A 20,491-nucleotide genomic window follows, 5' to 3' on the forward strand; every position below is an offset into this window, starting at 1 on the left:
ATACCATCCAAACCTGCTGCCTTGCCGGCTTTCATCTTCCGCAAAGCTTTTACTACTTCTTCTCTGTTTACCAAATCATTTTCCCTAACCCTCTCACTTTGCACACCACCTCGACCCAAACACCCTATATCTGCCACTCTGTCATCAGACACATTCAACAAACCTTCAAAATACTCATTCCATCTCCTTCTCACATCACCACTACTTGTTATCACCTCCCCATTTGCGCCCTTCACTGAAGTTCCCATTTGCTCCCTTGTCTTACGCACCCTATTTACCTCCTTCCAGAACATCTTTTTATTCTCCCTAAAATTTACTGATAGTCTCTCACCCCAACTCTCATTTGCCCTTTTTTTCACCTCTTGCACCTTTATCTTGACCTCCTGTCTCTTTCTTTTATACTTCTCCCACTCAATTGCATTTTTTCCCTGCAAAAATCGTCCAAATGCCTCTCTCTTCTCTTTCACTAATACTCTTACTTCTTCATCCCACCACTCACTACCCTTTCTAAACAGCCCACCTCCCACTCTTCTCATGCCACAAGCATCTTTTGCGCAATCCATCACTGATTCCCTAAATACATCCCATTCCTCCCTCACTCCCCTTACTTCCATTGTTCTCACCTTTTTCCATTCTGTACATAGTCTCTCCTGATACTTCTTCACACAGGTCTCCTTCCCAAGCTCACTTACTCTCACCACCTTCTTCACCCCAACATTCACTCTTCTTTTCTGAAAACCCATACTAATCTTCACCTTAGCCTCCACAAGATAATGATCAGACATCCCTCCAGTTGCACCTCTCAGCACATTGACATCCAAAAGTCTCTCTTTCGCACGCCTGTCAATTAACACGTAATCCAATAATGCTCTCTGGCCATCTCTCCTACTTACATAAGTATACTTATGTATATCTCGCTTTTTAAACCAGGTATTCCCAATCATCAGTCCTTTTTCAGCACATAAATCTACAAGCTCTTCACCATTTCCATTTACAACACTGAACACCCCATGCATACCAATTATTCCCTCAACTGCCACATTACTCACCTTTGCATTCAAATCACCCATCTCTATAACCCGGTCTCGTGCATCAAAACCGCTAACACACTCATTTAGCTGCTCCCAAAACACTTGCCTCTCATGATCTTTCTTCTCATGCCCATATATATATATATATATATATATATATAATATATATACATATGTATATATATACATATATATATATATATATCTTTTTTTCTTTCGTACTATTCGCCATTTCCCACGTCAGTGAGGTAGCGTTAAGAACAGAGGAATGGGCCTTTGAGGGAACATCCTCACCTGGCCCCCTTCTCTGTTCCTTCTTTTGGAAAATTGAAAAAAACGAGAGGGGAGGATTTCCAACCACCCGCTCCCTCCCCTTTTAGTCGCCTTCTATGACACGCAGGGAATACGTGGGAAGTATTCTTTCTCCCCTATCCCCAGGGATGTATGTATATTTATTTATTTATTTTGCCTTGTCGCTGGGAATATAATACATATTTCAGAGTCTGTTTCCTATCTATGTAAGAAAACTACCTAGGTTGCCTTCCTGCCACACCTGACAATCCTTACTATTTGTACTCTGTGTTATCGCTGTGCTGTTACTGTCGATTATCAATAACAGAGAGCAAAATGAAATATCTATTTCCTTATATGGATTTTAGCCTTATTTTTAAAATACAAAGAGAACATCCTTGGGGGTATGAAGTGAGCTTAACCACGTAGTGGCCGAGTTATTGTTTTAGGTTCCCCTCAAGGAAATACTGGCCATAAAATGTTTGACTCGCTTTCAAAGTGAAATGCCTGATCACTTCACAATACACTTAGATGTGAACCACAGAAAGCACCATTAAATGACCCCACAGTCATAATTGAGAAGAGGAACCACTTGAGAAGGTAATGCTGAATGTCTGCAACGTGGACACTGCTGACAAGTCTGGAGGCATTCCTGAATACATTGCCAGCAAAACAAGTGCCCGCACGGTGTAACAGATGAATGCTTTTGTTCATCCAGGCAAAGGGGACACTGCTTCTTGCTCTCTACAATATATATATATATATATATATATATATATATATATATATATATATATATATATATATATATATATATATATTGCGCTACCTTGCTAATGCGAAAGACAGTGACAAAGTATAATAAATAAATAACTATATATATATATATATATTTTTTTTTTTTATACTTTGTCGCTGTCTCCCGCGTTTGCGAGGTAGCGCAAGGAAACAGACGAAAGAAATGGCCCAACCCCCCCCATACACATGTATATACATACGTCCACACACGCAAATATACATACCTACACAGCTTTCCATGGTTTACCCCAGACGCTTCACATGCCCTGATTCAATCCACTGACAGCACGTCAACCCCGGTATACCACATCGATCCAATTCACTCTATTCCTTGCCCTCCTTTCACCCTCCTGCATTTTCAGGCCCCGATCACACAAAATCTTTTTCACTCAATCTTTCCACCTTCAATTTGGTTTCCCACTTCTCCTCGTTCCCTCCACCTCCGACACATATATCCTCTTGGTCAATCTTTCCTCACTCATTCTCTCCATGTGCCCAAACCATTTCAAAACACCCTCTTCTGCTCTCTCAACCACGCTCTTTTTATTTCCACACATCTCTCTTACCCTTACGTTACTTACTCGGTCAAACCACCTCACACCACACATTGTCCTCAAACATCTCATTTCCAGCACATCCATCCTCCTGCGCACAACTCTATCCATAGCCCACGCCTCGCAACCATACAACATTGTTGGAACCACTATTCCTTCAAACATACTCATTTTTGCTTCCCGAGATAATGTTCTCGACTTCCACACATTCTTCAAGGCTCCCAGAACTTTCGCCCCCTCCCCCATCCTATGATTCACTTCCGCTTCCATGGTTCCATCCGCTGCCAGATCCACTCCCAGATATCTAAAACACTTTACTTCCTCCAGTTTTTCTCCATTCAAACTTACCTCCCAATTGACTTGACCCTCAACCCTACTGTACCTAATAACCTTGCTCTTATTCACATTTACTCTTAACTTTCTTCTTTCACACACTTTACCAAACTCAGTCACCAGCTTCTGCAGTTTCTCACATGAATCAGCCACCAGCGCTGTATCATCAGCTAACAACTGACTCACTTCCCAAGCTCTCTCATCGCCAACAGACTTCATACTTGCCCCTCTTTCCAAAACTCTTGCATTCACTTCCCTAACAACCCCATCCATAAACAAATTAAACAACCATGGAGACATCACACACCCCTGCCGCAAACCTACATTCACTGAGAACCAATCACTTTCCTCTCTTCCTACACGTACACATGCCTTACATCCTCGATAAAAACTTTTCACTGCTTCTAACAACTTGCCTCCCACACCATATATTCTTAATACCTTCCACAGAGCATCTCTATCAACTCTATCATATGCCTTCCCCAGATCCATAAATGCTACATACAAATCCATTTGCTTTTCTAAGTATTTCTCACATTCTTCAAAGCAAACACCTGATCCACACATCCTCTACCACTTCTGAAACCACACTGCTCTTCCCCAATCCGATGCTCTGTACATGCCTTCACCCTCTCAATCAATACCCTCCTATATAATTTACCAGGAATACTCAACAAACTTATACCTCTGTAATTTGAGCACTCACTCCTATCCCCTTTGCCTTTGTACAATGGCACTATATATATATATATATATATATATATATATATATATATATATATATATATATATATATATATATATATCCCTGGGGATAGGGGATTAGGAATACTTCCCACGTATTCCCTGCGGGTCGTAGAAGACGACTAAAAGGGGAGGGAGCGGGGTGCTGGAAATCCTACCCTCTCGTTTTTTTTTAATTTTCCAAAAGAAGTAACAGAGGGGGCCAGATGAGCATATTCCAAAAAAGGCCAAGTCCTCTGTTCTTAACGCTACCTCGCTAACGCGGGAAATGGCTAATAGTTTAAAAGAAAAAAGAATATATATATATATATATATATATATATATATATATATATATTTTTTTTTTTTTTGCTTTGTCGCTGTCTCCCGCGTTTGCGAGGTAGCGCAAGGAAACAGACGAAAGAAATGGCCCAACCCACCCCCATACACATGTATATACATACGTCCACACACGCATAATACACATACCTACACAGCTTTCCATGGTTTACCCCAGACGCTTCACATGCCCCGATTCAATCCACTGACAGCACGTCAACCCCGGTATACCACATCGCTCCAATTCACTCTATTCCTTGCCCTCCTTTCACCCTCCTGCATGTTCAGGCCCCGATCACACAAAATCTTTTTCACTCCATCTTTCCACCTCCAATTTGGTCTCCCTCTTCTCATCGTTCCCTCCACCTCCGACACATATATCCTCTTGGTCAATCTTTCCTCACTCATTCTCTCCATGTGCCCAAACCATTTCAAAACACCCTCTTCTGCTCTCTCAACCACGCTCTTTTTATTTCCACACATCTCTCTTACCCTTACGTTACTTACTCGATCAAACCACCTCACACCACACATTGTCCTCAAACATCTCATTTCCAGCACATCCATCCTCCTGCGCACAACTCTATCCATAGCCCACGCCTCGCAACCATACAACATTGTTGGAACCACTATTCCTTCAAACATACTCATTTTTGCTTTCCGAGATAATGTTCTCGACTTCCACACATTCTTCAAGGCTCCCAGAATTTTCGCCCCCTCCCCCACCCTATATATATATATATATATATATATATATATATATATATATATATATATATATATATATATATGATGGGTGATTATTGGTGCATATGCACCTGGGCATGAGAAGAAAGATCATGAGAGGCAAGTGTTTTGGGAGCAGCTGAATGAGCGTGTTAGTGGTTTTGATGCACGAGACCGGGTTATAGTGATGGGTGTAGATTTATGTGCTTGTAGATTTATGTGCTGAAAAAGGGCTGGTGATTGGGAATACCTGGTTTAAAAAGCGAGATATACATAAGTATACTTATGTAAGTAGGAGAGATGGCCAGAGAGCGTTATTGGATTACGTGTTAATTGACAGGCGCGCGAAAGAGAGACTTTTGGATGTTAATGTGTTGAGAGGTGCAACTGGAGGGATGTCTGATCATTATCTTGTGAAGGCTAAGGTGAAGATTTGTATGGTTTTTCAGAAAAGAAGAGTGAATGTTGGGGTGAAGAGGGCGGTGAGAGTAAGTGAGCTTGGGAAGGAGATTTGTGTGAGGAAGTACCAGGAGATACTGAGTACAGAATGGAAAAAGGTGAGAACAATGGAAGTAAGGGGAGTGGGGGAGGAATGGGATGTATTTAGGGAATCAGTGATGGATTGCGCAAAAGATGCTTGTGGCATGAGAAGAGTGGGAGGTGGGTTGATTAGAAAGGGTAGTGAGTGGTGGGATGAAGAAGTAAGATTATTAGTGAAAGAGAAGAGAGAGGCATTTGGACGATTTTTGCAGGGAAAAAATGCAATTGAGTGGGAGATGTATAAAAGAAAGAGACAGGAGGTCAAGATAAAGGTGCAAGAGGTGAAAAAGAGGGCAAATGAGAGTTGGGGTGAGAGAGTATCATTAAATTTTAGGGAGAATAGAAAGATGTTCTGGAAGGAGGTAAATAAAGTGCGTAAGACAAGGGAGCAAATGGGAACTTCAGTGAAGGGCGCAAATGGGGAGGTGATAACAAGTAGTGATGATGTGAGAAGGAGATGGAGTGAGTATTTTGAAGGTTTGTTGAATGTGTTTGATGATAGAGTGGCAGATATAGGGTGTTTTGGTCGAGGTGGTGTGGAAAGCGAGAGGGTTAAGGAAAATGATTTGGTAAACAGAGAAGAGGTAGTAAAAGCTTTGCGGAAGATGAAAGCCGGCAAGGCAGCAGGTTTGTATAGTATTGCAGTGGAATTTATTAAAAAAGGGGGTGACGGTATTATTGACTGGTTGGTAAGGTTATTTAATGTATGTATGTCTCATGGTGAGGTGCCTGAGGATTGGTGGAATGCGTGCATAGTGCCACTGTACAAAGGCAAAGGGGATAAGAGTGAGTGCTCAAATTACAGAGGTATAAGTTTGTTGAGTATTCCTGGTAAATTATATGGGAGGGTATTGATTGAGAGGGTGAAGGCATGTACAGAGCATCAGATTGGGGAAGAGCAGTGTGGTTTCAGAAGTGGTAGAGGATGTGTGGATCAGGTGTTTTCTTTGAAGAATGTATGTGAGAAATACTTAGAAAAGCAAATGAATTTGTATGTAGCATTTATAGATCTGGAGAAGGCATATGATAGAGTTGATAGAGATGCTCTGTGGAAGGTATTAAGAATATATGGTGTGGGAAGCAAGTTGTTTGAAGCAGTGAAAAGTTTTTATCGAGGATGTAAGGCATGTGTACGTGTAGGAAGAGAGGAAAGTGATTGGTTCTCAGTGAATGTAGGTTTACGGCAGGGGTGTGTGATGTGTCCATGGTTGTTTAATTTGTTTATGGATGGGGTTGTTAGGGAGGTGAATGCAAGAGTTTTGGAAAGAGGGGCAAGTATGAAGTCTGTTGGGGATGAGAGAGCTTGGGAAGTGAGTCAGTTGTTGTTTGCTGATGATACAGCGCTGGTGGCTGATTCATGTGAGAAACTGCAGAAGCTGGTGACTGAGTTTGGTAAAGTGTGTGAAAGAAGAAAGTTAGGAGTAAATGTGAATAAGAGCAAGGTTATTAGGTACAGTAGGGTTGAGGGTCAAGTCAATTGGGAGGTAAGTTTGAATGGAGAAAAACTGGAGGAAGTAAAGTGTTTTAGATATCTGGGAGTGGATCTGTCAGCGGTTAAAACCATGGAAGCGGAAGTGGATCATAGGATGGGAGAGGGGGCGAAAATTCTGGGAGCCTTGAAGAATGTGTGGAAGTCGAGAACATTATCTCGGAAAGCAAAAATGGGTATGTTTGAAGGAATAGTGGTTCCAACAATGTTGTATGGTTGCGAGGCGTGGGCTATGGATAGAGTTGTGCGCAGGAGGATGGATGTGCTGGAAATGAGATGTTTGAGGACAATGTGTGGTGTGAGGTGGTTTGATCGAGTAAGTAACGTAAGGGTAAGAGAGATGTGTGGAAATAAAAAGAGCGTGGTTGAGAGAGCAGAAGAGGGTGTTTTGAAATGGTTTGGGCACATGGAGAGAATGAGTGAGGAAAGATTGACCAAGAGGATATATGTGTCGGAGGTGGAGGGAACGAGGAGAAGAGGGAGACCAAATTGGAGGTGGAAAGATGGAGTGAAAAGGATTTTGTGTGATCGGGGCCTGAACATGCAGGAGGGTGAAAGGAGGGCAAGGAATAGAGTGAATTGGAGCGATGTGGTATACAGGGGTTGACGTGCTGTCAGTGGATTGAATCAAGGCATGTGAAGCGTCCGGGGTAAACCATGGAAAGCTGTGTAGGTATGTATATTTGCGTGTGTGGACGTGTGTATGTACATGTGTATGGGGGGGGTTGGGCCATTTCTTTCGTCTGTTTCCTTGCGCTACCTCGCAAACGCGGGAGACAGCGACAAAGTATAAAAAAAAAAAAAATATATATATATATATATATATCTTTCTTTTCTTTCAAACTATTCGCCATTTCCCGCATTAGCGAGGTAGCGTTAAGAACAGAGGACTGGGCCTTTGAGGGAATACCCTCACCTGGCCCAATTCTCTGTTCCTTCTTTTGGAAAATTAAAAAAAAACGAGAGGGGAGGATTTCCAGCCCCCCGCTCCCTCCCCTTTTAGTCGCCTTCTACGACACGCAGGGAATACGTGGGAAGTATTCTTTCTCCCCTACCCCCAGGGAATATATATATATATATATATATATATATATATATATATATATATATATATATATATACTATATATATATATATATATAGTAATATATGTAAGATGTTGTATATAACTGGCAAAAAATTATAAACAGTTGATTCTTCATATAAAATCTCTCATGCGACACCTGACACAACATACAACCTCTCTTGCGACACCTCACACAACATACAACCTCTCATGCGACACCTGACACAATATCCAACCTCTCTTGCGACACCTCACACAACATACAACCTCTCATGCGGACACCTGACACAATATACAACCTCTCATGCGTCACCTGACACAATATACAACCTCTCATGCGACACCTGACACAATATACAACCTCTCATGCGACACCTGACACAACATACAACATCTCATGCGACACCTGACACAATATACAACCTCTCATGCGACACCTGACAACAACATACAACCTCTCAATGCGCACCCATGACACAAATACAACAACCCCCCCTCACCCCTTCCCCCCCCTCGACACCCCTGCCCCACACCCCCCAACCCCCCCTGCGCCCCCCCTACACAATCATAACAGCCTCTCATGCGACACCTGACACAACATACAACCTCTCATGCGACACCGACACAAACATACAACCTCACATGCGACACCTGACATAACATACAACCTCTCCTGGCGACACCTGCTACAACATACCAACCTCTCCATGCGACACCTGACATAACATTACAACCTCTCATGCGACCACCTGACACAACATACAACCTCTCATGCGACACCTGCCACAACATGCAACCTCTCATGCGACTCACCTGACACCAATATACAACCTCTCATGCGACACCTGACACAACATACAACCTCTCATGCGACACCTGACACAATATACAACCTCTCATGCGACACCTGACACAACAAACAACCTCTCATGCGACACCTGACACAATATACAACCTCTCATGCGACACCTGACACAACATACAACCTCTCATGCGACACCTGACACAATATACAACCTCTCATGCGACACCTGACACAATATACAACCTCTCATGCGACACCTGACACAATATACAACCTCTCATGCGACACCTGACACAATATACAACCTCTCATGCGACACCTGACACTACATACAAGCTCTCATGCGACACCTGACACAACATACAACCTCTCATGCGACACCTGACACAATATACAACCTCTCATGCGACACCTGACACAATATACAACCTCTCATGCGACACCTGACATAACATACAACCTCTCATGCGACACCTGACATAACATACAACCTCTCATGCGACACCTGACACAATATACAACCTCTCATGCGACACCTGACACAACAAACAACCTCTCATGCGACACCTGACACAACATACAACCTCTCATGCGACACCTGACACAATATACAACCTCTCATGCGACACCTGACACAACATACAACCTCTCATGCGACACCTGACACAATATACAACCTCTCATGCGACACCTGACACAATATACAACCTCTCATGCGACACCTGACACAATATACAACCTCTCATGCGACACCTGACACAACAAACAACCTCTCATGCGACACCTGACACAATATACAACCTCTCATGCGACACCTGACATAACATACAACCTCTCATGCGACACCTGACAAAACATACAACCTCTCATGCGACACCTGACACAATATACAACCTCTCATGCGACACCTGACATAACATACAACCTCTCATGCGACACCTGACACAATATACAACCTCTCATGCGACACCTGACACAATATACAACCTCTCATGCGACACCTGACACAACATACAACCTCTCATGCGACACCTGACACAATATACAACCTCTCATGCGACACCTGACAAGCAGGAAGTCATGCTGGTATCAGAGGTTGCTGGTGTCACTATACAATATTCCGTATGTGTTTGACATGTCCTGTAGGCAACATAGCTTACCAACTAGTGCATTTTGAAGGTTCATATCGCTGCCAAGAACATCACCAACTACACAGAAAACTGTTGGTCTAGCAAGTGTTGTGGGAAGAGAACGAATGGTCGTCTGGATGTGAGATAACTTGTGTTGTGATAGTTCACAGTGCAGCAACACAAGCCATGTTCTCCTCCTCGCAGACATTACCACTCGACGTCTAAGTTCCTGGTGAAGGTGGATAAAACTCTAGATTGTTAGCACACGATATAGAGTGACTAGATCATGTTGTACATGTGAAATGTATCATGTGTGTCATAGACAGAAACGAGGAAAACATTCTACTGAATGATGACATTTCACTGAAATATGGTATTATATTACGTCATAGTAAAATATGGTATTATATTACGTAATAGCAAAATATGGTATTATATTACGTCATAGTAAAATATGGTATTATATTACATCAAAGTAAAATATTACATTAAAGAAATATAAGAAGATTTAAAACTATAACTGTAACAACCTTACCTAATGCTTGTGTGAAAACTGCCACAACAGAGTTTCCCTTATTTACCATTTTTATGCTTAGTTTAGCGAAGAACTTGACCCATTCCTCCAACAAAGTTTGTGTTTATCTTTCTGTGTGTTTCCTCTTCTCTTTTTGTGTTTACATTGAGAAAAGTGAGTGTTAACATGTTTACATTAAGGCAAGGAAGTTTTGACCATGTTTACATTAAGGCAGGTAAGTGTTTACCATATTCACATTGAGGCAAATGAGTGTGGACCATGTTTACATTGAGGCAAGTATGTGTTCCCCATACAAGATGTGTTCCTCATGCAAGATGAATCCCTCATGCAAGATGTGTTCCTCATGCAAGATGTGTTCCTCATAAAAGGTGCGTTCCTTACGCAAGATGTCTCCCTTATGGAAGATGTGTCCCTCATGAAAGATATGTTCCTCATGCAAGATGTGTCCCTCATGGAAGTTGTGTCCCTTATGGAAGATGTGTTCCTCATGTAAGATGTGTTCCTCATGCAAGATGTTTCCATCATGGAAGATGTGTTCCTCATGCAAGATGTGTCACTCATGGAAGATATGTTCCTCATGCAAGATGTGTCCCTCATGGAAGTTGTGTCCCTTATGGAAGATGTGTTCCTCTTGTAAGATGTGTTCCTCATGCAAGATGTTTCCCTCATGGAAGATGTGTTCCTCATGCAAGATGTGTCCCTCATGGAAGATATGTTCCTCATGCAAGATGTGCCCCTCATGGGAGATGTGTCCTTCATGGAAGAAGTGTTCCTCTTGCAAGATGTGTCCCTCATGGAATATGTGTTCCTCAAGAAGGAGGTGTTCCTCACGCAAGATGTGTCCCTCATGTAAGATGTGTTTCTAATGAAAGATGTGCCCCTCATGGAAGATGTGTTCCTCATGGAAGATGTGTCCCTCATGGAAGATATATTTCTCATGCAAGATGTGTCCCTCATGGAAGATATATTTCTCATGCGAGATGTGTCCCACATGGAAGTTGTGTCCCTTATGGCAGATGTGTCCCTCATGAAAGATATGTTTCTCATGCAAGATGTGTTCCTTATGGAAGATGTGTAACCTCACGTAAGATATGTTCCTCATGGATGATGTGTTCCTCATGGAAGATGTGTTCCTCATGGAAGATATGTCCCTCATGGAAGATGTGTCTCTCATGGAAGACGTGTTCCTCATACAAGATGTGTTTCTCATGCAAGATGCGTTTCTCATACAAGGTGTGTTCCTCATGAAAGATGGGTTCCTCATGCAAGATGCGTCCCTCATGGAAGATGTGTTCCTTATGGAAGATGTGTAACCTCACGTAAGATATGTTCCTCATGGAAGATGTGTTCCTCATGGAAGACGTGCCTCTCATGGAAGATGTGTTCCTCATGGATGACGTGCCCCTAATTCAAGATGTGTCCCCCATGGAAGATGTGTTCCTCATGGAAGATATGTTCCTCATGGAAGATGTGTCCCTAATGAAACATGCGTTTATCATGCAAAATTTGTCCCTCATGGAAAATGTGTTCCTTATGCAAGATGTCTTCCTCATGCAATAAGTATTCCTCATGCAAGATGTGTTCCTCATGGAAGATGTTTCCCTGATGGAAGATGTGTCCCTAAAGCAAGATGTGTCCCTTATGGAAGATATGTCCCTTATGGAAGATGTGTCCATCATGAGAGATGTGTTCCTCATGCAGGATGTGCTCCTCCTGGAAGATTGTTCCTCATGTAAGATATGTTCCTAATGCAAGATGTGTCCCTAATGGAAGATGTGTTCCTCATACAAGATGTGTTCCTAATACAAGATGCGTCCCTCATGCAAGATGTTTTCCTAATGCAAGATGCGCTCCTCATGCAAGATGTGTCCATCATGCAAGATGTGTCCATCATGCAAGATGTATTCCTCATGCAGGATGTGTCCCTCATGCAGGATGTGTTCCTCATGCAAGACGTGTCCCTCATGCAAGATGCGTTCCTCATGAAAGATGTGTTCCTCATGGAAGATGTGCTCCTTATGAAATATCAGTCGCTCATGGAAGATGTGTTCCTCATGGAAGATGTGTCCCTCATGAAAGATATGCTCTTCATGCAAAATGTGTCCCTCATGAAAGTTTTGTCCTTATGGAAGATGTGTCCCTCATGAAAGATATGTTCCCCCACAAAATGTGTTCCTCATGCAAGATGTGTCCCTCATCTGTGTTCATCATGGAAGATGTGTTTCTCATGCAAGATGTGTTCCTCATGCAAGATGCGTCCCTCATGCAAGATGTGTCTCTTATGCAATATGTGTTCCTCCTGCAAGATGTGTTCCTCATGCAAGACGTGTCCCTCATGCAAGATGTGTTCCTTACGCAAGATGTGTTTCTCATGGAAGATGTGCTCCTTATGGAATATGTGTCGTTGATGGAAGATGTGTTCCTCATGGAAGATGTGCCCCTCATGAAAGATATGCTCCTCATGCAAGATGTGTCCTTCATGAAAGTTTTGTCCTTATGGAAGATGTGTCCCTCATGAAAGATATGTTCCTCATGCAAGATGTGTCCCTCATGCAAGAAGTGTTGCTCAAGGAAGATGTGTCCCCTTATGCAACATGTGTTCCTTATGCAACATGTGTCCCTCATTGAAGATGTGTTCCTCATCGAAGATCTGTTCCTTATGGAAGATGTCTTCGACATGCAATATGTGTTCCTTATGCAAGAAATGTCCGTCATGCAAGATATGTTCCTCATGCAAGATGTGCTCCGCATGCAAGATGTGTTCCTCATGCAAGATGTTTCCTTCATGGAAAATATGTTCCTCATACAAGATATGTCCCGCAGCCAAGACGTGTCCACCATGTAAGATGTGTTCCTAATGCAAGATGTGTTCCTCATGCAAGATGTGTCCCTCATGGGAAATGTGCCCCTCATGGAAGGAGTGTTCCTCTTCAAGATATGTCCTCATGGAAGATGTGTTCATCATGCAAGATGTGTCCCTCACGGAGTAGGTGTTCCTCATGCAGGATGTGTCCCTCATGTAAGATGTGTCCCTCATGTAAGCTGTGTTCTTAGTGAAAGATGTGTCCCTCATGGAAGATGTGTTCCTCATGCAATATATATCCCTCATGGAAGATGTGCCCCTTTTGGGATATGTGTCCCTCATAGAAGAAGTGTTCCTCTTGCAAGATATGTCCCTCATGGAAGATGTGTTCCTCATGCAAGATGTGTCCCTCATGGAATGTGTTCCTGATGCAGGATGTGTTCCTCATGCAAGATGTGTTCCTCATGTAAGATGTGTTCCTGATGTAAGATGTGTCCCTCATGGAAGATGTGTTCTCATACAATTTACGTTCATCAACGAAGATGTGTTCCTCATGAAAGATGTGTACCTCATGGGACATGTGTCCCTCATGGAAGATGTGTTCCTCTTGCAGGATATGTCCCTCATGGAAGATTTGTTCCTCATGCACGATGTGTCCCGCATAGAGTATGTGTTCCTCATGCAGGATGTGTTCCTCATGCAAGATGTGTCCCTCATAGAATATGTGTTCCTAATGCAATATATGACCCTCATGGAAGATGTCTTCCTATGCAAGATATGTCCCTGATGGGAAATGTGTCCCTCATGGAAGATGTGTTCATCATGCAAGATATGTCCCACATGGAAGATGTGTTCCACATGCAAGATGTGTCCCATATGGAATGTGTTCTTCATGAAAAATGTGTTCCTCATGCAAGATGTGTCTCTCATGGAAGATGTGTTCCTCGTGCAAGCTGTGTCCCTCGTGCAATATGTGTTCCTCATGCAGGATGTGTCCCTCATGCAACATGTGTTTCTCATGCAACATGTGTACCTCATGGAAGATGCGTTTCTCATGGAAGACTTGTGTTTCTCATGCAACATGTGTACCTCATGGAAGATGCGTTTCTCATGGAAGACTTGTTCCTCATGCAAGTCTTGATATGTTCCTCATGCGAGATGCGACCCTCATGCAAAATTTGTTCCTTATAAAAGATGTGTTCCTCATGCAAGATGTGTCCCTCAAGCAAGATTTGTCCCTCATGCAAAAAGTGTCCCTCATGGAAGATGTGTTCCTCATGCAAGATGTGTCCCTCATGCAAGATTTGTCCCTCATTCAAGAAGTGTCCCTCATGGAATATATGTTCCTCATGCAAGATATGTTCATCATGCAAAATGTGTACCCCTTGTATGATGTGTTCCTAATGCAAGATATGTCCCTCATGGAAGATGTGTTCCTCATGAAATATATATCCCTCATGCAAGATATGTTCCTCTTGCAAGATGTGCCCCTCATGGGAGATGTGTCCCTCATGCAAGATATGTTCCTCATGCAAGATGTGCCCCTCATGGGAGATGTGTCCCTCATGGAAGAAGTGTTGCTCTTGCAAGATATGTCCTTCATGGAAGATATGTTCCTCATGCAAGATTTGTCCCTCATGGAATAAGTGTTCCTCATGCAGGATGTGTTCCTCACGCAAGATGTGTCCCTCATTAAGATGTGCTCCTAATGCAAGATGTGCCCCTCATGGACGATGTTTTCCTCATGGAAGATGTGTCCCTCATGAAAGATATATTTCTCATGCAAGATGTGTCCCTCATGGAAGATGTGTCCCTTATGGAAGATGTGGCCCTTATGGAAGATGTGTTCCTCATGGATGATGTGATCCTCATAGAAAATGTGTCCCTCATGGAAGATGTGTTTCTCATGCAAAATGTGTTTCTCATGCAAGATGTATTCGTCTTGCAAGATGTTTCCCTCATATACGTTTTTCATTAAAGATGTGTCCCTCATGGAAGATGTGTCCCTTATGGAATATGTGTTCCTCATGTGAGATGTGTTCCTCATGGAAGTTGTGTTCCTCATGGAAGATGTATCCCTCATGGAAGATGTGTCTCTCATGGAAGCTGTGTCCCTTATGGAAGATATGTCCCACATGGAAGATGTGTTCCATGCAAGATTGTCCCCATAGGAAATTGTTCCTCATGAAGATGTGTTCCTCATGCAATGATGGTTCTCTCATGGAAGATGTGTTCCTCTGCAAGCTGTGTCCCTCTGCAATATGGTGTTCCACATGCAGATGTGTCCCTCATGCAACATGTGTTCCCCATGAAAGATGTGTACCTCATGGAGATGGTTTCCTTAGGAAGATTGTTCCTCATGCAATATGTCCTCATGGAATGTGTTCCTCATGTGAAGATGTGCCCTCATGCAATATCTATGATGTGTTCCTCATGCAAGATGTACCCTCATAGCAAGATATGTTCCTCATGCAAGATGTGTCCCTCAAGAAGATGTGTCCTCATGCAAAATATGTCCCTCATGGAAGATGTGTTCCCTCATGCATAGATGTGTCCCTCATGCAAGATTTGTCCCTCATCAAGAATGTCCCTCATGGAATAAATGTTCCTCATGCAATATGTTCCTCATGCAAAATTTGTCCCCCATGTATGATGTGTTCGTAATGCAAGATATGTCACAAATGGAAGATGTGTTCCTCATGAAATATATGTCCCTCATGCAAGATATGTTCCTCGTGCAAGATGTGCCCCTCATGGGAGATGTGTTCCTCGTGGAAGAAGTGTTGCTCTTGCAAGATATGTCCTTCATGGAAGATATGTTCCTCATGCAAGATTTGTCCCTCATGGAATATGTGTTCCTCATGCAGGTGTTCCTCACGCAAGATGTATACCTCATGTAAGATGTAATCCTAATGCAAGATATGCCCCTCATGGAAGATGTTTTCCTCATGGAAGTTGTGTCCTTTATGGAAGATGTGTCCCTCATGAGAGATATGTTCTTCATGCAAGATGTGTTCTTTATGGAAGATGTGTCCCTTATGGAAGATGTGTTCCTCATGTAAGACATGTTCCTCATGGATGATGTGTTCCTCATAGAAAATGTGTCCCTCACATAAGATATGTTTCTCATGCAAGATGTTTCCCTCATATATATGTCTTTCATTAAAGATGTGTCACTCATGGAAGATGCGTACCTTATGGAATACGTGTTCCTGATTTAAGATGTGTTCCTCATGGAAGATGTGTCCCTCATAGAAGATGTATCGCTCATGAAAGATGTGTCTCTCATGGAAGACGTGTTCCGCATGCAAGATTTGTTTCTCATAAAAGATGTGTTTCTCATACAGGATGTGTTCCTCATGCAAGATGTGTTCCTCATGCAAGATGTGTCCCTCATGCAAGATGTGTTCCTCATAGAAGACTTGCCCCTGATGAAAGATGGGTTCCTCATGTAAGATGTGTCCCTCATGGAAGATGTGTTCCTCATGGAAGACGTGCCTCTCATGGAAGATGTGTTCCTCATGGTGCCCCTAATTCAAGATGTGTCCCCCATGGAAGATGTGTTCCTCATGGAAGATTTGTTCCTCACGGAAGATGTGTTCCTTATGGAAGATATGTCCCTAATGAAACATGCGTTCTTCAAGCAAGATTTGTCCTTCAAGGAAAATGTGTTCCTTATGCAAGATGTCTTCCTCATGTAATATGTATTCCTCATCCAAGATGTGTTCCTCATGGAAGATGTTTCCCTGATGGAAGATGTGTCCCTAAAGCAAGATGTGTCCGTTATGGAAGATGTGTCCCTTATGGATGATGTGTCCCTCATGAGAGATGTGTTCCTCATGCAGGATGTGTCCCTCATGCAAGATGTGTTCCTCATGGAAAATGTGTCCCTTATGCAACATGTGTTACTCATGCAACATGTATCCCACATGGAAGATGTGTTTCACGTGGGAGATGTGTTCCTCATGCAAGATGTGTTCCTCATTCAAGATGCGTCCCTCATGCAAATTCTGTTCCTCATGTAAGATGTGTTCCGCATGCAAGATATTTTACTCATGCAAGATTTGTCCCTCATGCAAGAGGTGTTCCTCATGCAAGATGTGTTCCTCATGCAAAATGTTTCCTTCATGGAATATATGTTCCTCATGCAAGATATGTTCCTCATGCAAAATGTGTCTCCCATGTATGATGTGTTCCTAATGCAAGATATGTCCCTAATGGAAGATGTGTTCCTCATGCAATATATGTCCCTCATGGAAGAAATGTTCCTCATGCAAGATGTTTCCCTCATGGAATATGTGTTCCTCATGAAGGATGTGTTCCTCACACGAGATGTGTCCCTCATGTGAGACGTGTTCCTAATGCAAGATGTGTTCCACATGCAATATATGTCCCTCATGGAAGATGTGTTCCTCAAGAAAGATGTGTCCTTCATGGGAGATGAGTCCTTCATGGAAGATGTGTTCCTGTTGCAAGATATGTCCCTCATGGAAAATGTGTTCCTCATGTAAGATGTGTCCCTCATGGGATATGTATTCCTCATGCAGGATGTGTTCCTCATGCAAGATGTATCCCTAATGCAAGATATGTTCCTCATGCAAGATGTGTCCCTCAAGGAAGATGTGATCCTCATGCAATATATGTCCCTCATGGAAGATGTGTTCCTCATGCAAGATGTGTCCCTCATGAGAAATGTGTCCCTCATAGAGGATGTGTTCCTGATGCAAGATATGTCCCACATGGAAGATGTGTTCTTCATGAAAGATGTGTCCCTCATGGAATATGTGTTCCTCATGCAAGATGTATCCTTTATGCAATATGTGTTCCTCATACAAGATGTGTTCCTCATGCAATATATGTCCCCATCATGGATGATGTGTTCCTCTTGCAAGATATGTCCCTCATGAAAGATGTGTTCCTCTTGCAAGATATGTCCCTCATGGATAATGTGTTCCTCATGTAAGATGTGTCCCTCATGGGATATGTATTCCTTATGCAGGATGTGTTCCTCATGCAAGATGTGTCCCTCATGAGAAATGTGTCCCTCATAGAAGATGTGTTCCTGATGCAAGATATGTCCCAAATGGAAGATGTGTTCTTCATGAAAGATGTGTCCCTCATGGAATATTTATTCCTCATGCAAGATGTGTTCCTTATGCAATATGTGTTCCTCATGCAAGATGTGTTCCTCGTGCAAGATGTCCCCATCATGGATGATGTGTTCCTCTTGCAAGATATGTCCCTCATGGAAGATGTGTTCCTCATGCAAGATGTGCTCCTCATGGAATATTTATTCCTCATGCAAGATGTGTTCCATATGCAATATGTGTTCCTCATGCAAGATGTGTTCCTCGTGCAAGATGTCCCCATCATGGATGATGTGTTCCTCTTGCAAGATATGTCCCTCATGTAAGATATGTTTCTCATGCAAGATGTGTCTCTAATGGAAGATGTGTTCCTCATGCAAGATGTGTTTCCTCATGCAAGATGTGTCCATCATGAGAAATGTGTCCCTCATAGAAGATGTGTTCATGATGCAAGATATATCTCACATGGAAGATGTGTTTTTCATGAAAGATGTGTCCCTCATGGATTATGTATTCCTCATGCAAGATGTGTCCCTTATGCAATATGTGTTCCTCATGAAAGATGTGTTCCTCGTGCAAGATGTCCCCATCATGGATGATGTGTTCCTCTTACAAGATATGTCCCTCATGGAAGATGTGTTCCTTATGCAGGATGTGCTCCTCATGTAAGATATGTTCCTCATGCAAGATGTGTCTCTAATGGAATATGTGTTCCTCATGCAAGATGTGTTCCTCATGCAAGATGTGTCCCTTATGCAAGACGTGTCCATCATGCAAGATGTATTCCTTATGCAATATGTGTCCCTCATACAATATGTTTTCCTCATGCAAGATGTGTTCCTCATGCAAGATGTGTCCCTCATGGAATTTGTGTTCCTCATGGAAGATATGTTCCTCATGCAAGATGTGTCCCTCATGGAAGATGTGTTCCTCATGCAAAATGTGTCCCTCATGCAATATATGTTCCTCATGCAAGATGTTTTCCTCATGCAAGATGTATTCATCATACAAGATGTTTTCCTCGTGTAAGATATGTTCCTCATGGAAGATGTGTTCTTTATGAAATATGCGTCCCTCATGGGTGATGTGGTCCTCATGGGAGATGTGCTCCTCATGAAAGATATGTTCCTCATGCAAGATTTGTCCCTCATGAAAGTTGTGTCCCTTATGGAAGATGTGTCCCTCATGAAAGATATGTTTCTCATGCAAGATGTGTCCCTCATGCAAGATCTGTTCCTCATGGAAGATGTGTCTCTCATGCAACATGCGTTACTCATGCAACATGTGTCCCTCGTGGAAGATGTGTTCCTCATGGAAGATGTGTTCCTCATGCAAGGTGTGCTGCTCATGCGAGATATGTCCCTCGTGCAAGATGTGTCCCTCATGCAAGATGTGTTCCTCATGCATAATATATTCCTCATGTAAGATGTTTCCTTCATGGAACATAAATTCCTCATGCAAGATATGTCCCACATGCAAGATGTGTCCCCCATGTAAGATGTATTCCTAATGCAAGATGTGTCCCTCGTGGAAGATGTGTTCCTCATGCATTTTATGTCCCTCATGGATGATGTGTTCCTCTTACAAGATATGTCCCTCATGGAAGATGTGTTTCTCATGCAAGATGTGTCCCTCATGGAATAGGTGTTCCTCATGCAGGATGTGTTCCTCATGCAAGATGTGTTCCTGATGTAAGATGTTTCATTCTTGGTAGGTGTGTCCCTCAAGAAAGTTGTGTCCCTTATGGAAGATGTGTCCCTCATGCAAGATGTGTTCCTCATGGAAGATGTTATACCTGATGGAAGGTGTGTCCCTCATGAAAGATATGATTCTCATGCAAGAAGTGTCCCTCATGCAAGATGTGTTCCTCATGGAAGATGTGTTCCTCATGCATTTTATGTCCCTCATGCAAGATGTGCTCCTCATGCAAGATGTGTTCCGCATGCAAGTTCTACTCAAGCAAGATTTGTCCATCATGGGAGATGTGTCCCTCATGCAAGATGTGTTCCTCATGCATAATATATTCCTCATGTAAAATGTTTCCTTCATGGAACATAAATTCCTCATGCAAGATATGTCCCTCATGCAAGATGTGTCCCCCATGTAACATATATTGCTAATGCAAGATGTGTCCCTCGTGGAAGATGTGTTCCTCATGCAGTATATGTCCCTCACGGAAGATGTGTTCCTCATGCAAGATGTGCCCCTTATGGGAGATGTGTCCCTCATGCAGGATGTGTT

At 42.7% G+C, this 20,491-nt stretch overlaps 1 protein-coding gene across 1 annotated transcript in view; it reads right to left on the reverse strand.

Moving 5' to 3' along the window:
* The window catches only part of LOC139760210 (uncharacterized), a 554,062-nt gene that overhangs the window by 102,280 nt on the left and 431,291 nt on the right, over positions 1 to 20,491 (reverse strand). Inside the window, exon 18 of the mRNA XM_071683144.1 lies at positions 9,856 to 10,054. Coding sequence (XP_071539245.1) covers positions 9,856 to 10,054 — 199 coding nt within the window. The remainder of the gene's footprint in view (positions 1 to 9,855; positions 10,055 to 20,491) is intronic.

The sequence above is a fragment of the Panulirus ornatus genome, chromosome 35, assembly GCF_036320965.1.
Source record: "Panulirus ornatus isolate Po-2019 chromosome 35, ASM3632096v1, whole genome shotgun sequence".
NCBI classification, from domain to species: Eukaryota; Metazoa; Arthropoda; class Malacostraca; order Decapoda; family Palinuridae; genus Panulirus; species Panulirus ornatus.